Below are 17,402 nucleotides of genomic sequence, written 5' to 3'. Positions count from 1 at the left end.
CACAGTTCTGTAATCCTCACAATTTTGTGCATTATGTTTCTTTGGAATTGGTATGCAGATAGATGTAAAAACTTCAGGTAATTGTATTGTTTTATAGATGTCCTGAATGGATTTCCACTAAATAGTTGTTATTATTGCCAGTCTTTCAGCAGCTCAGCCGGAATATTATCACACTCAGGGGATTCTTTCTTTTAAGGTTACACGGTGATCAGCATTCATATTTGTTAAATTAGAGAACACAAAACATACGTGTTGAAAAGATTATTTTACTGATTAATAATAAAATAATAACTTTACGTTTCAACCCCTGTATTGAGGTCATCTTCAGAAGGATACATTCAGAAGTATAAGAACAAGCTACATGCTGTTGCACTCTATACAAGTAAATTACATCTATGTTGTTAACTAATCTTTTTTCTTAGCCTGCCCTCTAGTGGAAAAAAAAATAAAAAAATAAAATAAACAAAAATAAAATAAAAACTACAATAAACTCTGCTAAAGTCCTCATGTACTAGGATTCTTCTGGAATTATACAGTTATATTACGATTATCTTCTGGATTTGCGCAGTACAGGTTGCTATTGAATGTTCAAAAAAAAAGCACTTCACTAGGTCTTGTATGTAATTTTTCTTCGTGGTTGCTATGAAGGTTGTAGATGGGTCCTCCACATTCTTGGAATTGTTAGACCATCATTTTTATTAGATTCGGATCATGTTTGAGCATTTCACATGCTTCCTTGAATTTCTGCTCGAACCAGGTTTTGGTGCGGTGTAGGGACTTGGTACCTTTCCAGTCAATTCTGTGGTATGTTTGGAGTGCATGGTCAGAAAGGCCGGTTTTTCCAAAATGGAGGTATTTTATGTGACGTTTGTGTTCATCCTTTCTGATTGGGATGGTTCGCCCTGTTTCCCCTATGTATGGTATGTTACATGTGCAATCTATTTTGTAAACCCCTGGGTGGGCTAAGTGTGGCAGGGGATCCTTGGAAGAACTGAGTAGGTGTCTTAATTTTGTCAGGGGTTTAAAGGTGGTTTTGATGTTGTATTTGTGTAGTGTTCTGTCTATTTTTTCTGAAATGCCTGTAACATATGGTATAGCAATAGCATTCTTGAAATCTTTTTTTGTTATTAGTGGTATCTTTGTGGAGGATCTTGTGAATGGTTTTTATACTGTATCCATTTTTTATAAAGGTATGTTTGATGGTCTCACATTCATGGTTAAGAGCTTGTTCATTTGAACAAATGGTTTGAGCTCTGTGTTTAAGGGTGCTTATGACTCCTAGTTTTTGTGTTGGGTGGTGATAAGAAGTTTTGTGTATGTACTGGCCTGTGCGTGTAGGTTTGCGGTAAACTCAGAAGGAGAGACAGCCTGAAGGAAGACGTGTGACAAGTGTGTCTAGGAACGGAAGAGAGTTGTTTTTTTCAATTTCAATGGTGAATTGGATGCGTTTGTGTTGTTTGTTCATGTGGCTAAGGAATGTATCAGGGGATTTATTATTAGGAAGATTCTTAATTACATGTTCTGCCTCCTTTGTGGGTAGAGTGGTATCTGTTATGTTTAACTTAAGGTGTCGTGAATCATCTAACATGTTACCATTATCATCATCATAGAGATCTGATAAGTACTCCACCCATCTTCCATTTATCTTTTCCTTATCAATGAGTATGTTTCCATCTTTGTACTTGATGTTATTAGACTGTGTACGTTTTGTTTTTCCATTAAGTTCTTTCAGGAACTTAATGGAAAAACTATTATTATTATTTTTATTTAATAAAAACTATTTTTATTCACTTTCAGGAATGCTTCTCTGGTTTTGTTCCTATTTTGTAATTCTTCTATCTCAGTGCACTGCGTATTTATCCAGTTTTCTTTCAATCTTTTACATAACTGTTTCATTCTTTTATCCAAAGTTTTATATCTTAACCTTTCTTCTTCGTTTGCTCCTCTTTTCCATGTTCTTCTTTCATCAATAAGGTTGATGATCTCTTGAGTTATCCATGGTTTTTTCTTTCTTCTTGTTTATTGATGTGGTTTTTAGCAGATGTTATGATAGCTGCTTGTAGTCTATTCCACTGAGAGGGTTCATTTTCGTTTTGCAACTGTACAGACAGCAGTTCTGAAATATTTTCATTAAATTTCGATTTTATTATCGGATTTTATACCATTTGCAGATCCCATTTTAGGGGTTGACTTCTTTTAAATTTTATTGTTTTCAGCCGAATATTCATCTTCATTAAAACTAGTCTATGATCAGATCCACAGTCAGCACTTGGCATCACCTTTGAGTTCCGTATTCCATTGAAGTAACGTTTACTGACTACAATATAGTCTAATTGATTTTTGTATCTTCTATCTGGACTTTCCCATGTGTATCTTGCTGGTTTTTGCTCAAAATAAGTGTTAGTTATGATGAGATTGTGCTTGTTACAGAAATCAATCGGCTTTTGTCCTCTCTCATTCCGAATTCCTAGTCCAAATGGACCCACGTGTGTGGATGTTCTCTCTGATCCATCTTTTGCATTCCAGTCACCCATAGCACAAATAACTCTATCTTTCTTGCCTTCGACTTTCTTCATACACCATTCTATTTCATCATACATGATATCTATTTCTGCTTCCTCATTCTGTTCTGTAGGAGCATATATCTGAATGATCAACATATCTCTAGGTTTAGATTTCACTAGAATTGCCATTACTCTGATTTTTTTATTATATGGATAATGTTTTTATTATTTTTCTTCTCTACAATAAACGCTACACCTCTTCTTGATGTTTCACCACCTGACGTATATATTTTATATATCTTGCCATTTGGAAGTTTCGACTCAAAATCTGATGATCCTTTCCAAAAAGTTTCACTTATTCCTAGTATATTAATATTCAATCTCTCCATCTCTCTCATCACATTAGCCAATTTCCCGCATTTATTCAATCCTCTTACATTCCAAGTAGCAACATTCAAGCAATTTCTGCGTCGAGTTTCTTTATAGCAGTCACGGACTGACGATACCGTAGGTCCTGCTGTATCACTCTGACACCACCGTTCCAGGTATATTGAGACTACCTGGGCTTTAATTCTTTTCTGTGTAGACATGATGATTTACACAGTGGCATTTTTTATAGAATGGGCTGCCAGAACCATTCAACCCCCAATATGAATGGAGGACTGCAGCTGTCCTGTACTGTGACTCAAAGATTCACAGTTTCTCCATTTCTAAGCTTTTTCAATAGTCTCCAGAATATTTTGCCACCTTCCTGATATTTATTTCCTACGTTCCTACCAAAGTCTTCCCATTGCATTTGTTTAACTAGTTTTACACAGTGCTTTGCTTTCTTAGATTTTGCATTGTATTCTCTATATATAGACTACAATATAGACTACATCTCTATATAGACTACAAACTGAATCACTTGACAGGAACTTTTGATATGCTTTCTTTTTTCCTTCACTGTCTCTTTAACTTCCTGAGTCCACCATTTTTCTATCCTTACAGACAATCTCACCACATGCCTTTCTGGCTGAAACAATCATTGTTTTCTTCAGGGTGTGCCACTGAATCTCCAAGGGTTGGTTTTTGTATTCAACCTCTTTCATTTTTTCTTGAATAATGTTGGTGTATTTGGGTTTGCAGTTTATCTCTGAAAGTTGCTAACTTTCATTCATTTTAAAACTTTCTTACACACTCTTCTTTTCAATATGGAATCCAATTTTATCCTAGCTTCCAATTTTATCCTAACTTCCTATTTCAAATTCCCTGTATACTCATGTCCTGAACATCACTATTAACAGGAAACATCACCAATTAACAGACTTTCATATGTTTTTTTTTTTTTTTTCCCCTTTTCTTCCTGAGTTATTGCTATTTTTCCCTTTGTTCTTTAATTGGTGATGTTTCCTGTTAATAGTGATGTTCAGGACACGAGTATACAGGGGATTTGAAATTTAACACATAGAAACTATTGGTTGAATATCAGTTTAATTTATTTAAAATCTGAAGTAGTTTAAATTGATATTCAACCAATAGTTTCTATGTGTTAAATACACCAGACATTAGTTCTACATTGTTCCCCATCCACAAAAGTTTCTGAAGCACTGAATATATCAATGGCAGAAACACATTTAAAACAGAGCTATCAGAAAAATGTGTGGCATTATTAATATTCAAAGACATGTATGCAGAGCTAAACTTACACAAAGTTACAAAAAAAAAGAAAGATCAAAGATTAGCAAAACAAGTGTTTGCAATGATTGCAGAGGAAGACAAAGATAAATAATAGACCAATTTGGAAGAAAATTCTCGATCGAAATTTAGTAATGTGACAGTAATCATGATCAATGTTGCACTATCAAAATATCTGGTACACTTCATCATTTAGTCTACACTTCAAGGGTGAAAACCAAAAGAATAATAAAGAATCAATAATTGTCTACTCATAGTATGCTGTGCTATCCATTATTATTATTTTTTTATTGTTACAGGTATTTTCATGGAGTCCAAAGATAGCATGAGATACCCATACTAACCATGATGCCTATCAATACCTCTCCTGAAAATTTCTCTCTCTCTCTCTTATCAAGTACTGAAAAATTTCTTCAGCATGTACTTTATAAAATGCCTTTGGTTATTCGTTTTCTGTATGTTTTCTTTACCACATATCAACTAAATTTTGTTGATATGTGGTAAAGACTGTCATATATGTGGTAAAGTTGGGACTGCCACAGAGCAGTCCCAACTTTCGTCATTCACCTCTGAATCCCATCTGCCATTCTATCAAGAAACCTAGTCAATCATATATAGGCATGATAGTGTTCAGATGTGTGGAATACAGATGTTCAGGAATGATGAGAACCGACCAGGGCTTCAGACCTAATGTCCAATCCTCACTTTCTCGTGATGCAATCTGTTAGGTATCTACCTGGATACTGAACGAACAAATTTTAGCACTTCAGCCTGCTTTCTAAATGCCCATCCATAAACAACAAACTTCAACCTACTCATCACACAATGCCACCCAAATGTAGGAAGACAGTGCTGCCCATAGATGCCATGGATGGTCAACACCTAAAAGAGTGCAACTTTTAAAGTTCATTATCTTTACAAAAAATGCTGAGCACCAAAAATATTTTGTAATTGTTTCATAGTCCAGAGGTAAGGAATTGTTTCTGAAATTGCAAAATTTCCAGAAAAATTATCTTTTTTTGCACCATTCATGGCAATTTTTATGACTTAATAACTAATGTAGAAATTGGAACAGTAGTCTAAGTATATAGCCCTAAAACAAACCACTGGTGACTTCTTTCTATAACCCCATCATACATTACTTTCTGATGTCTGTTCACCAGCCATTTGCTCCAACTTACATAATATAATTCTATACAAAATCCTATCATATGCCTTTACAAAGTCTAGCAATATCATCGTGTAATCAACCAACTCAACAGATTCCTTTCTATAGATTTCCCAACAATGCCAGAGTACAACAGGGCTCTGTGACTATTGTAGAAAGTAAGTTGATAAGCAAGACTGCTCCTTCAGGAAGTTAAAGAGGCAGTGAAGGAAAAGAAGAAAGCATATCAAAAGTTTCTGGCAAATAAGTCAGCTTGTGCTCTTAGAGAATACAGAGACAAATGTAAGAAAGCTAAACACTGTGTAAAACTAGCTAAACAAAAGTCATGGGAGGACTTTGGCAAGAACATAGAAAATAAATATCAAAAAGGTGGCAAAATATTCTGGAGATTGTTGAAGAAGCTTAGAAATGGAGGAAAGAGTGCTGTAAAAAGAGTTAGAGATGATAAAGGTGACATGAAAACAGGAGAAAAAGATATCCTTGAAGTATGGAGTAATTACTTCAAAAAATTGCTAAATGAAACAAGCAGCGAGAGTACAGTGGTAAAAAAACACTCAACAGGCATACAGCCAGGAATACATATCCATACTTGAAGTAGAAAAAGTCATCAAAGGCTTGAAATGTGGAAAGGCAGCAGGGGAAGATGATAATCGACCAGAAATGCTGAAGTTATGGTCATATAAAAGTGTTACATTGGCTGCACTGCATAGTTCAGAAGGCCTGGACAGAGGGACGAATTCCCAATGATTGGAGTAGAGCTCTCATAGTATCCAGATATAAAAAGGGAAATAAAATTGAATGTGAGAATTACAGAGGTGTTTCCCTACTGAGTGTTCCTGGTAAGATTTATGCAAGTATACTTGAGAAACGGTTGAGAAGAATTGTGGAAGAAAAGCTGGATTCAGGCCAAATAGAGCCTGTCAGAATCAGATCTTCACTCTACGACAAATAGTTGAGAAAGCATGGGAATATAACAAAGATCTGTATTTAAGTTTTGTCAATTTGGAAAAGGCATATGACAAGTTGCCAAGAGAAAAAGCTATTCAATACATTACAGTTATATGGTGTCAATGGAGCATTGTATCAAGCAATACTTAGACTTTATTTGAGTTGTAAGTCGGCAGTGAGAATTGAAGGAAATATAGGAAGATGGTTCAATGTTAAATCTGGTGCGAGACTAGGATGTGCATTATCCCCTCAGTTATTCATTATCTATATGGATCACATTATGAAGGAAAGTGGTATTAAACACGATATCAAAATTGGAGATGTTAACGTCAGCTCTTTGCTTTATGCAGACAATGTTTTACTTCTAAATAAATCTGCTACAAGTGTGCAAGATTTCCTGACTAAACTGAATAACTGTTGTAATAGATATGGTATAAAGGTCAGCAATAAAGACAAAGACAATGAAAATAATCAGAATCATTGAAAATGTCAACTGCATTGTGAACGGAGAACCTGTGGAACAAGTAAAACATTTCAGCTACTTAGGCACGATTTTTAGTGAAGATGGTAAATTAAATATGGAAATCGACAACAGAATCAACAAAGCTGGTATGGTAGGAAGTTATTAATAAATTCATATGGAATAAGAGAGAAATTAGTCGGAACACTAAATTAGCTGTATACAAGACAGTGTTCAAACCAATTGTAACTTATGGATCTGAGAGTTGGGTCAAAAGTAAAACACTTGACTAAAGACTAGAGACTGCAGATATGAGAGTCCTGAGAAAGATTACAGACGTGAACAGATGGCATCAATGGCAATACCGTATTAAAAACGAGGATATTAAGAAAGAACTTGACATTATCAGCATCCAATAATGCGTTAGCAGAGCTAATCTCAGGTGGTATGGTCGCTTAAACAGAATGGGCAAGGAAAGATTAGCAAAACAAGTGTTTTCTGCCAGGTTGGCAGGAAAACAACCCAGAGGAAGACCAAGGTATAGGTGGATTGATATGGTAAAAAGTGCCTTAGACAATAGAAATATAAGATCTGATAATGTTGGTAACAGACTGATTTGGAGGAAAATTGCAGATAGGAAGTTAGTAATGATGTAAATTTTTCATGTAGTACTATTATATCCTGTACACCCCTTGAGGGTGCATGGCAGGAATTTGATGATGATGATGATGATGACTGCTCTTTCACAAAGCCACGGTCTCTATCTATCCTTCAAACTTCAAAAATACTATATACAAAATACATCACGAAAGTGGGAGTGGAATTCTAGCAGGATTTTAATCGTTTCATCATCATCATCATCATCAAATTCCTGCCATGTACCCTCAAGGGGTGTACAGGATATGACAGTACTACATGAAAAAATTACATCATTACTAACTTCCTATCTACAATTTTCCTCCAAATCACTCTGTTACTTGTCAAGACTCCAACATTATCAGATCTTATATTTCTATCGTCTAAGGCACTTTGTACCGTATCAATCCACCTATATCTTGGTCTTCCTCTGGGTCGTTTTCCTGCCAACCTGGCAGTGAACACTTGTTTTGCTAATCTTTCCTCTCCAATTCTATTTAAGTGACCATACCATCTGAGATTAGCTCTGCTAACACATTCCTGGATGCTGACAATGTCAAGTTCTTTCCTAATATCCTCATTTTTAATATGATATTGCCATTGATGCCATCTGTTCACGCCTCTAATCTTTCTCAGGACTCTCATATCTGCGGTTTCTAGTCTTTGGTCAAGTGTTTTACTTCTGACCCAGCTCTCAGATCCATAAGTTAAAATTGGTTTGAACACTGTCTTGTATACAGCTAATTTAGTGTTCCGACTAATTTCTTTCTTATTCCATATGAATTTATTCAATTGACTTCCCACGATACCAGTTTTGCTGATTCTGTTGTCTATTTCTATATTTAGTTTACCATCTTCAGTAAAAATTGTGCCTAAGTAGCTGAAATGTTTTACTTGTTCCACAGGTTCTCCATTCACAACACAGTTGACATTTTCAATGATTCTGCCTATTTTCATTGTCTTTGTCTTTTTATTGCTGACCTTCATACCATATCTATTACAACAGCTATTCAATTTAGTCAGAGAAGTTTGCAGACTTGTAGCGGATTTATTCAGAAGTATAAGATCATCTGCATAAAGCAAAGAGCTGACATTAACATCTCCAATTTTGATATCAGGTTTAATACCACTTTCCTTCATAATGTGATCCATATAGATAATGAATAACAGAGGGGATAGTGTACATCCTTGTCTCACACCAGATTTAACATTAAACCATCTTCCTGTACTTCCTTCAATTCTAACTGCTGACTTACAACTCAAATAAAGACTAAGTATTGCTTGATATAATGCCCCATTGACACCATATAACTGCAGCGTATTGAATAGCTTCTCTCTTGGCACCTTGTCATATGCCTTTTCCAAATCGACAAAACTTAAATACAGATCTTTGTTATATTCCCATGCTTTCTCGACTATTTGTCGTAAAGTGAAGATCTGATCCTGGCAGCCTCTATTTGGCCTGAATCCAGCTTGTTCTTCACCAAGCTTTTCTTCCACAAGTCTTCTCAACCGTTTCTCAAGTATACTTGCATAGATCTTGCCAGGAACACTCAGTAGGGAAATACCTCTGTAATTCTCACATTCAGTTTTATTTCCCTTTTTATATATGGGTACTATGAGAGCTCTACTCCAATCATCAGGAATTCGTCCCTCTGCCCAGGCTTTCTGAACTATGCAGTGCAGCCACTGTAAGACTCTTATACCACCGTACTTCAGCATTTCTGGTCGAATATCATCTACTCCTGCTGCCTTTCCACATTTCAAGCCTTTGATGGCTTTTTCTACTTCAAGTATGGATATGTATTCCTGACTGCATGCCTGGTCAGTGTTTTTTATCACTGTGCTGTCATCACTGCTTGTTTCATTTAGCAGTTTTTCAAAGTAATTACTCCATACTTCAAGGATATCTTTTTCTCCTGTTTTCATTTCACCTTTATCATCTCTAATTCCTTTTACAGCACTCTTTCCTCCATTCCTAAGCTTCTTCAACAACCTCCAGAATATTTTGCCACCTTCTTGATATTTATTTTCTATATTCTTGCCAAAGTCCTCCCATGACTTTTGTTTAGCTAGTTTTACACACTGTTTAGCTTTCTTACATTTGTCTCTGTATTCTGTAAGAGTAAAAGCTGACTTATTTGCCAGGAACTTTTGATATGCTTTCTTCTTTTCCTTCACTGCCTCTTTAACTTCCTGTGTCCAACAGGGAGTTCTGATTTTTTTATCCTTGCACACAACCTCACCACATGCCTCTCTGGCAGAATCAATCAATGTTTCCTTCAGAGTTTGCCACTGAATCTCCAAGGTTTGATTCCAGTTCTCAAACTCTTTCATTTTCTTTTCAATAATATTTCTGTATTTTAGTCTACAGTTCACATCTGAGAGCTGCTCAACTTTTATTCGCTTTAAAACTTTCTTACATGTTATTCTTTTCAATATGGTATTCAATTTTATCCTGCTCAAGACTAAATAGTGATCACTTCCAATTTCAAATCCTCTGTACACTCTGGTGTCCTGCACCAGGGAGAAAACATCACTATCAACAATAACATAGTCAATGAGACTTTTCTTATTCCTAGCCTCTTCTCTCCATGTGAATTTGTGCACATTTTTATGTTGGAACATGGTGTTAGTAATAACCAGTCCATGTCCTGAGCAGAAATCCAACAGATATTTGCCATTATTATTAGCTTTGCTCTTTTCTCCAAATTTTCCCAAAATATTTTTGTATGTCTCACAATCATTTCCTACTCTGCTATTTAGATCCCCAACAAGGACCAACTTTTCCTTTTTCATTGTGTCAGTTGCTTTTTCTAAAGCCTCAAAAAATTCCTCCACTTCTACCTTAGTAGAACCTTCTGTGGGACCATAGGCACAAATAAGTCTCATTGTCCAGTTCCCCATTCTCATATTTGCCCACATTACTCTACTTGAGACTGACTGCCATTCAAGAAGATTAGCCTCGTATTTTGTGTTGAATACTATGGCTACTCCTTCTTTTCCTTGATTGTCATTGCCTGAATATAACATTTTGTATTTATTGCTCAGAAAGATCTCACCAGTTTTGGTCTTTTTTGTTTCAGTCACCCCTATTATGTCGATCTGGTACTTATCTAATTCCTCAGCTAGCTCCATTTCTTTGCCATTCAGGCTTCTTACGTTGATAGTACCGATCTTTAACTCTGGTGATGTTGAGTTGGGGTTTGTTTTCAGATTTGTTCCAGTAGCTGACTTTTCGCTGTTCGCCCTGGTTCCCTGGCGAAAACAACGGGGGCCTTGTTTAACCGGGCGACGCCCCAGCCGGCATGAAATTTTGTCATGTAAAATTTAATCGTTTCAAGAGAGTGAAAACTGTGCTTAATGGTTTGTAGACTTGTGGACAACTTAAGGAGTTGGACGAGTTTTTTTTTTTTTTTAAACTGTTTTGTTCAAATGATGTTAGCAGAAGCTGTTGTTCAGATGCAATGCTGGCCCAATGGAATCTGCTTGCCTATGAAGCCTCCCACCTGTATGAGACTAATTACTCATCTTCAGTTGAAAAACTCTTAGAAAAGTTCAGGACATATCAAACAGACTTTAAACAAAGAGTATGTACAAACACATTTTTGAAATGTTTATTTTTATCTGCTTGATAAATTACTTTCTAAATGCCAAGAACTACTTCTTAAAACTTCTTTCCTTAAAAAGCAATGTAAAAGGTATAATTGTGTTTCAGAATTTTATACAGTTTTTTGCAGGTTTTCACCTAAATAGTAAGAGCTGGGATCACCAAATCTGGTATATATCATCATCATCTTATCATAAGTATATTTTTGTTAGTACTCTAATCACCATGATGATTGCAGAATTTTACCATATCTAAATAATATTCAGCATATACTTTCTTCTTAAGGTAACTTAAAACAACTCTTGAAGATGGTTGTATCTTTGAGCTCTCAAGTTTCTGCATTGCAAAAACCTCTTTACCTTATGTGGTTGGTAAGGTGGGTGATTATTGCAAGGACAGCAAAAGTCATAATAAAGGTTACAGCAGTTCTCAAGGTAATAATAAGCAGTGTTAAAAAGAAATTAGTAGATAACATGTACAAGTAGCAAATTTTTAAAAATATTTAGTAAAATAAAGAGTATCTACATATAAATAGAATTTATAACCATAAGTGTTTGTATAAATTAATTTCAAGGAAGTAGCAGGGGCAAAATCATATTCTTATCCACCCATTCTTGAATGGGTGGATAAGAATATAATACCCTATGAGGCAGCATGGCATTGTGAAGCGTGGGTCATGCCATAGTAACCTACTAACTTTTTATAATAGAGTGACAGTAACTGTCAGATTTTTAGGGAAAGAACAACATATACTATAATATTAATTAAAAAACTTTACTTCCTATATTCGGTAATGTTACATTACCATCTTCAGGGAACATAAAAATAATGATATGTGCATGCAGGCATTAACACTAAATAAATATGGCTGAAGACAACAACTGAAGTCGATCCTAGAGTCCTAAAAGGTGCCACCTAGTGGGATAAATTGGGTAGTAGTCTTGGCTGATGTTCTAAGAATGCAAGCTTCCCATATTTGGGGCAGTCTCATGCATCCAAATTTGTTGAAGTTTGGGGAGTTTTTTTTAGAGCTGAGGCTGATTCCGAGAATAATCTCTCATATTTATACTTGCTGTGGTGTAGTAAAGTTGCTTTCTTCCAGCGTATTTTTACTACACCACAGTAAATAAAAATTCAGTTATTGTCTTCAGCCATATTTGGTTACTGTTAGTGCCTGTGCACTTCCCTGAAGATGGTAATGTAACATTACCGAAATATAGGAAGTATTAATTAAAGTTTTTTAATTAATATTATAGTATATGTTGTCTTTCCCTAAAAATCTGATAGTTATGTATCCCCAATGTATAAGTTTATCCACAAGAATAGTGTGACAGATGAGTGGATAAAGGAAATGACTACACAATGATACTGCTGGATTTTGCAAAGGTGTTTGAAAGGACATCACATAAAACTCTGTTACACAAAATGCAATAAATGGGCATGGATAAGAAACTGGTGATATGGATAAAAGGGTGACAAATGTATGGATGCTAAAAAATGGTATATAGAGGAGCAGAATCCAGAAGGTAGGTAGGTATCTGGTGGTGCTGCAGGGCTCTGTGCTTGGACCACTGCTGTTTAATTTGTAGATAAATGACATAGGAATTAATTTGAAGAGAGATATTCAGTTGTTTGTTGATGATGATGCAAAGCTAGGTAATTGTTAATCAAGGTGATGTACAGAGCTTGCAGGATGATTTAAATAGGCTGACAGCATTACATTCTGCCAATTTAAAGTGGAAAAGTGTAAAGTTATGCATTTCGGGATAAGAAGATTTCAAGCTGTATACTACATTGGGGAGAACTGTACTCCAGGACACTGATGAAGCCAGGGATTTTGGGGAATAGTAGATAGCTGAAGTTTAGGGAACATATTGCTATGGAAGCCCACAGAATTACTTGGTTATTAAAGAACACACTAACAATCAGACATAATGAAGTTATCATTCCTCTTTATAAAGCTTTGATACAACCACTTCTGTGCTCAGGTCTGGTCACCTGAGTTTCTTGGGGATGAGGAAGTGGTGGAGAGGATCCAGAGGCAAATGACCAAGTTGGTGAGTGGTCTGTGGAATTTTCTCAATGAGAATTTGTGAGTTGCTAAAGCTGATTGATAGGCGAAAAAGAGAGGATATGATAGAAACATTTAAGTTACTCAAAGGACTTTATAGGATTAATACAAGGGAAATATTGCAGCACTTGGCTAGAGGGATTAGGACAAGACATCATCCCTGGAAGTTAGGTAAGAGTGTGGTTAGCAGGGGACCAGATTTTTCACTTGGAGAGTGGTGAATGAATGAATGAAATGGATTGCCAGAGTCAGTTGAGAGTGCTTTGTCTGTTGATGGTTTCAAGGAGAGGTAATATATATCGTGCTGTATTGTGTTTGAGTCTTAGCACTCCATGGAGTGCCTGTGCAACAATAATAATTATGATTAGATTCCACTGATAAATAAAGATTATCCATTTTAGCTACATGAATATGTATTCAATTATTTCAACTGATTATTTGTGTAACTTTTAACCAATTGGTAATTATTCAATTACACACAAAATCTATTAAAATTAATACTAATAAATAATTATGAAGGGAACACCTTCCATGCAGAGAAATTGAAGCAAACAAAATTAGAAATGGGATTAAAAGTTACTGATTAAACAGAGAATTGTTTTGTATGTGTGAAGTTTAAGATAACGATTTAGTAATCTGAGGTCAATTACAGAAACAAGCACCATAAACAAACATAAAATACCAAGTACAGGAATTAGATTTAGTGGAATTACTTCATCGTCACTAATTTCAGTAGTCACAAGAACAACCTATAACTTAATTGTTATCAATTACCTGAGTGGAGATTCTGTGCTAGTTGTTCTCTCCGTGGATCCCTTGTTTTCTGAGTAATTATAAGTGTTCCTCCTAGGAATACCACTGAATGCTGATTTTGCTGTGCCTGCAGTTACAGAACCTGTGGTCTGTGGTCCTTTTCTTATAGAACTAAGTGCTTTGGAGGGACTGCTACCACTAGATAAGGACTGAGTTCCTGGAAATAAAATAATATATAATAAGCATAACTGAAATTTACAAAACCACCATAAACAATTTTATTTTTACAAGTCAAAGTTTTTCTTGAGGAATTTCAGGTATCTGCTATAAAGGTAAGATAATTGGACAACTTACACAAAAAATTAAAATGTAAAAGTCACCTGCAATAATCCTGATGGCGATGTCAAGTCGATATGACAAAATGCATATCTGTCACTGACTATTTAAACATGAATTAGAATAACATGATAGAAACAAAATGGAATACAGTAAGCTCACTTTTTGTGCAAGATGTATTAAAATTACAAGGGGGAAAACATATCAAAATGAGAGTAATCAATTATTGGATGTCCAGAACATTTGGATAATGAATAAAGAATTATGTATGCAAACGCAAGTTTCTGTGGTTTAGCTCTTCTGTGGGAAATTTTTGGTATTGAGAATACATTATAATATAAATAAGAAGTTTAATAAAAAAAAATAAGCAATTAAAACGACGAGTTTCGTAAGTCATAAGACTTACATCATCAGGAGTACTGTTACCTAAAGTTTTACACAAGAAAAGTCTATTAACAATTCATGACAGATATTAGATGTTTTTGATAACTTCACAACTGTTAAATATAATTGATAAACCAGAATACAAATGGTAAATTCATTACTGTATGCATGTTGGAACATTGCTAGTTGTTGCTATCACGTTCCATCAAGCATACCATTTACCATTTGTATTCTGGTTTATCAATTATATTTAACAGTTGTGAAGTTATCAAAAATATCTAATATGTGTAATTAATTGTTAACAGGCTTTTGTTGCTCTTAGGTATTTCTGACCATGCACAAAAGTGAAAAGAACATAATCAAATGTTGCTCAGCATTCGGCTGTTTGGGAGTAGGAAAGTAACACAGCAGGAGAAAAACTGTGGAGTTTCTGTATCTTCAATACGAAGATGGAGCAAAAATTAAAAATGGAAAACAGAGAGGATATCCTTGTATAAAGAGATAGGTGGGAAGTTTATTATAGTTCTTAATTCACATAGGATTTATTTCAGTTAAAGCTGAAAGGAACTTTATTGATTTCCAGTTCACATTGAAATGGGTCCAATAAAGTTGTTTATTTAGGATCCTCAGTCAGATAAGTGATTTCTAACAGTTCATATGGCTTTAGTTATTTCTTCGGGAGTGTCAAAACAGGTGATAAAGTTATTTAAGAATAATGTTGAGGCCTTCACATAGAAAGTCGATTCATTCTAAAGTGACAAAACTGTTGATAAGGTTTTTAGTATATCTTTAATAAAATTTGTTGCTACTTTCATATAGAAAGTGAAGTTACAGAAGTGTCTTGGATGAAGAGAAGATATGTTTTTTCAGTGTTCTGCAATGCAGGAAGAAACTAATATATGTTGCTGTCATATAGAGAGCAGTTTCCATATTGCCTATATGAATTCAAGAAGGAATAAAAACTTTTGTAGGAAGCAAGAAAACTGAAATTCCAGAAGTTTTATCCATATAGGATAATAACTATTGGCCTATGTAATTGAAGGAATGCTGTGCAGCAAAAGTGTTTTTCATATTGTTTGAAGAATACATTGGCAGTTACATAGTTAAGCAATTGATTTGATATTGTATATATTTGTTTTCAGTGTAAATTCAAGATTTTTATTTTGGTTATGAAATGTTTGATGGCTCAATTTCTTAATCAGTAAATGGTTATCTCATCTTCCCTTAGGAGTTTAAACCACTCAGAGTGTGAAGGAATGAGCAAAGGATTAATCCCTGTGTACATATATCATTAGTTAAATTTTGAATTAAAGATTTGAACTGAGTGAAATTTTTAATATAAGATGAAACATGACCAGTAAGTGGGGTTCAAGATTTAGGTAACTTCATGGCTAACTTAAAAGAAGGGGAGTCAGCATCCAGCATATGGGACAAAGAAGGCTATTGGGTTTGTGAATTTTAGGCAATCCTTATATCTGGGGGGGGTACACTAAACAGTTCAACTATTTCAGGGTCTCAAGAACTGGCATTTTTAGAAACCTTTTTAAAGTTTTTTTTTTTTTTTCTTCTGAGAATTGGTGGGATCATAATCCAGATATTTATAAGTGCTGTAGTCTCTGAGCAGCACATTCATTTTACAATTATCACTTTGTTCATCACAGTTACTTTACCCTCTTTGGCTGTAGTGATTATTATGTTATTGTCTTTGCATGAGAATTATTTCAGAATATCCCACAGTTCTAAACTGAGAATAGAAGAGAGTTCAGAATGGCAAGAACTAAGGGCTGCATTAAAAGCAGATAAGTTACAAGTAGTGCGATCTGTTCACAATGCAAAGCTAGCATGACTGTAGGTATGAAGAGACTTAAATGAATAAAATTTTCTATTAAACTTAATGCAAGTGAATATAATTATGTTATACTCCAGTGTCCCTGCACTTTTTTTTTTTTTTTTTTCTTCAAGGCTAGCTGGTTAAGTTTCCTGGATAAATAGAGTTTCCATTTACAGTATTGTTTAGCTTTGCTTGTTATGCCTACTCCATGAAGAATTAAGTCTAGTATTTAGGCTTATGTGCTGGTTTAAACTCATTATTAGGTTTAATGGAATGAATACAGCATAGAGAAACAATAAAATACAAGTTCATTGTATCTTATATATCATCTCTCATCTCTGTCAAAGACACATCATCAGGGATACAATCTCAAAATTTTAAAAGCACATTCAAAAACTTTTTGTCTCCCTCTTCCTTCTCTCTGCGTTCCAGGTGTTTACAAGGTTCCTTGTTCTTGCAAATTATCTTAGGGTCAAACTGGGAGATCTGCCAACATCCACCTAGAAAAACAAAAGAAATATATCTGCTACCACAATTATGGTCATCCAATCTAGTTGACCATGCACTGGATACCTTGTACAAAATCAAAAAATACTATGCTTAGCTTTTAAACTTCCAAAGATTTGGGAAACTTTTCTTATGCTTCCCAGACAACAGTTGAGGCTAGCCAACAGCACCCCATAGATCTTCAAGGCTTTTAGTCTAATATTTTCCCCCACTTATAGTGTGTGTGCTTTACCATTTTAAGATCGAGTCCCTGGCAATGTCTCTGACACACAAAATACATACAGGATCTAATAAACTTTTATTGTTCCTCTGTGCTATATTCATTCCATTAAATTTAATAATGAGTTAGTGGCAAAATTTCAAGAATTATTCACAGATTCAGAAAAGGAAGCATTGAATAACATTATCTTCAAATATAGAGAAAGTCGAGAAATTGCCCACATAGCACAGTTGAAATAATATGACATGTGCCCTTGGCTGAAAGGGACCTGGGGGTCCCTTTCACATCATGACACAA

At 35.0% G+C, this 17,402-nt stretch overlaps 1 protein-coding gene across 6 annotated transcripts in view; it reads right to left on the bottom strand.

Annotated features, from left to right (window-relative positions):
- Positions 1–17,402, bottom strand: part of LOC150095108 (MAP/microtubule affinity-regulating kinase 3-like) — a 360,635-nt gene that overhangs the window by 43,917 nt on the left and 299,316 nt on the right. For all 6 annotated transcript variants that reach the window (XM_090411526.1, XM_090411530.1, XM_090411532.1 and 3 more), the window contains one exon: positions 13,849–14,044. In XM_090411526.1, the coding sequence (XP_090267652.1) occupies positions 13,849–14,044 (196 nt within the window). The remainder of the gene's footprint in view (positions 1–13,848; positions 14,045–17,402) is intronic.

Source organism: Typopeltis vanoorti, chromosome 21 (genome assembly GCF_054136105.1).
Source record: "Typopeltis vanoorti isolate ZY-2024b chromosome 21, IOZ_Tvanoo_1.0, whole genome shotgun sequence".
Lineage (NCBI taxonomy): Eukaryota > Metazoa > Arthropoda > Arachnida > Uropygi > Thelyphonidae > Typopeltis > Typopeltis vanoorti.
This window is presented reverse-complemented; position numbering and strand designations above follow the sequence as displayed.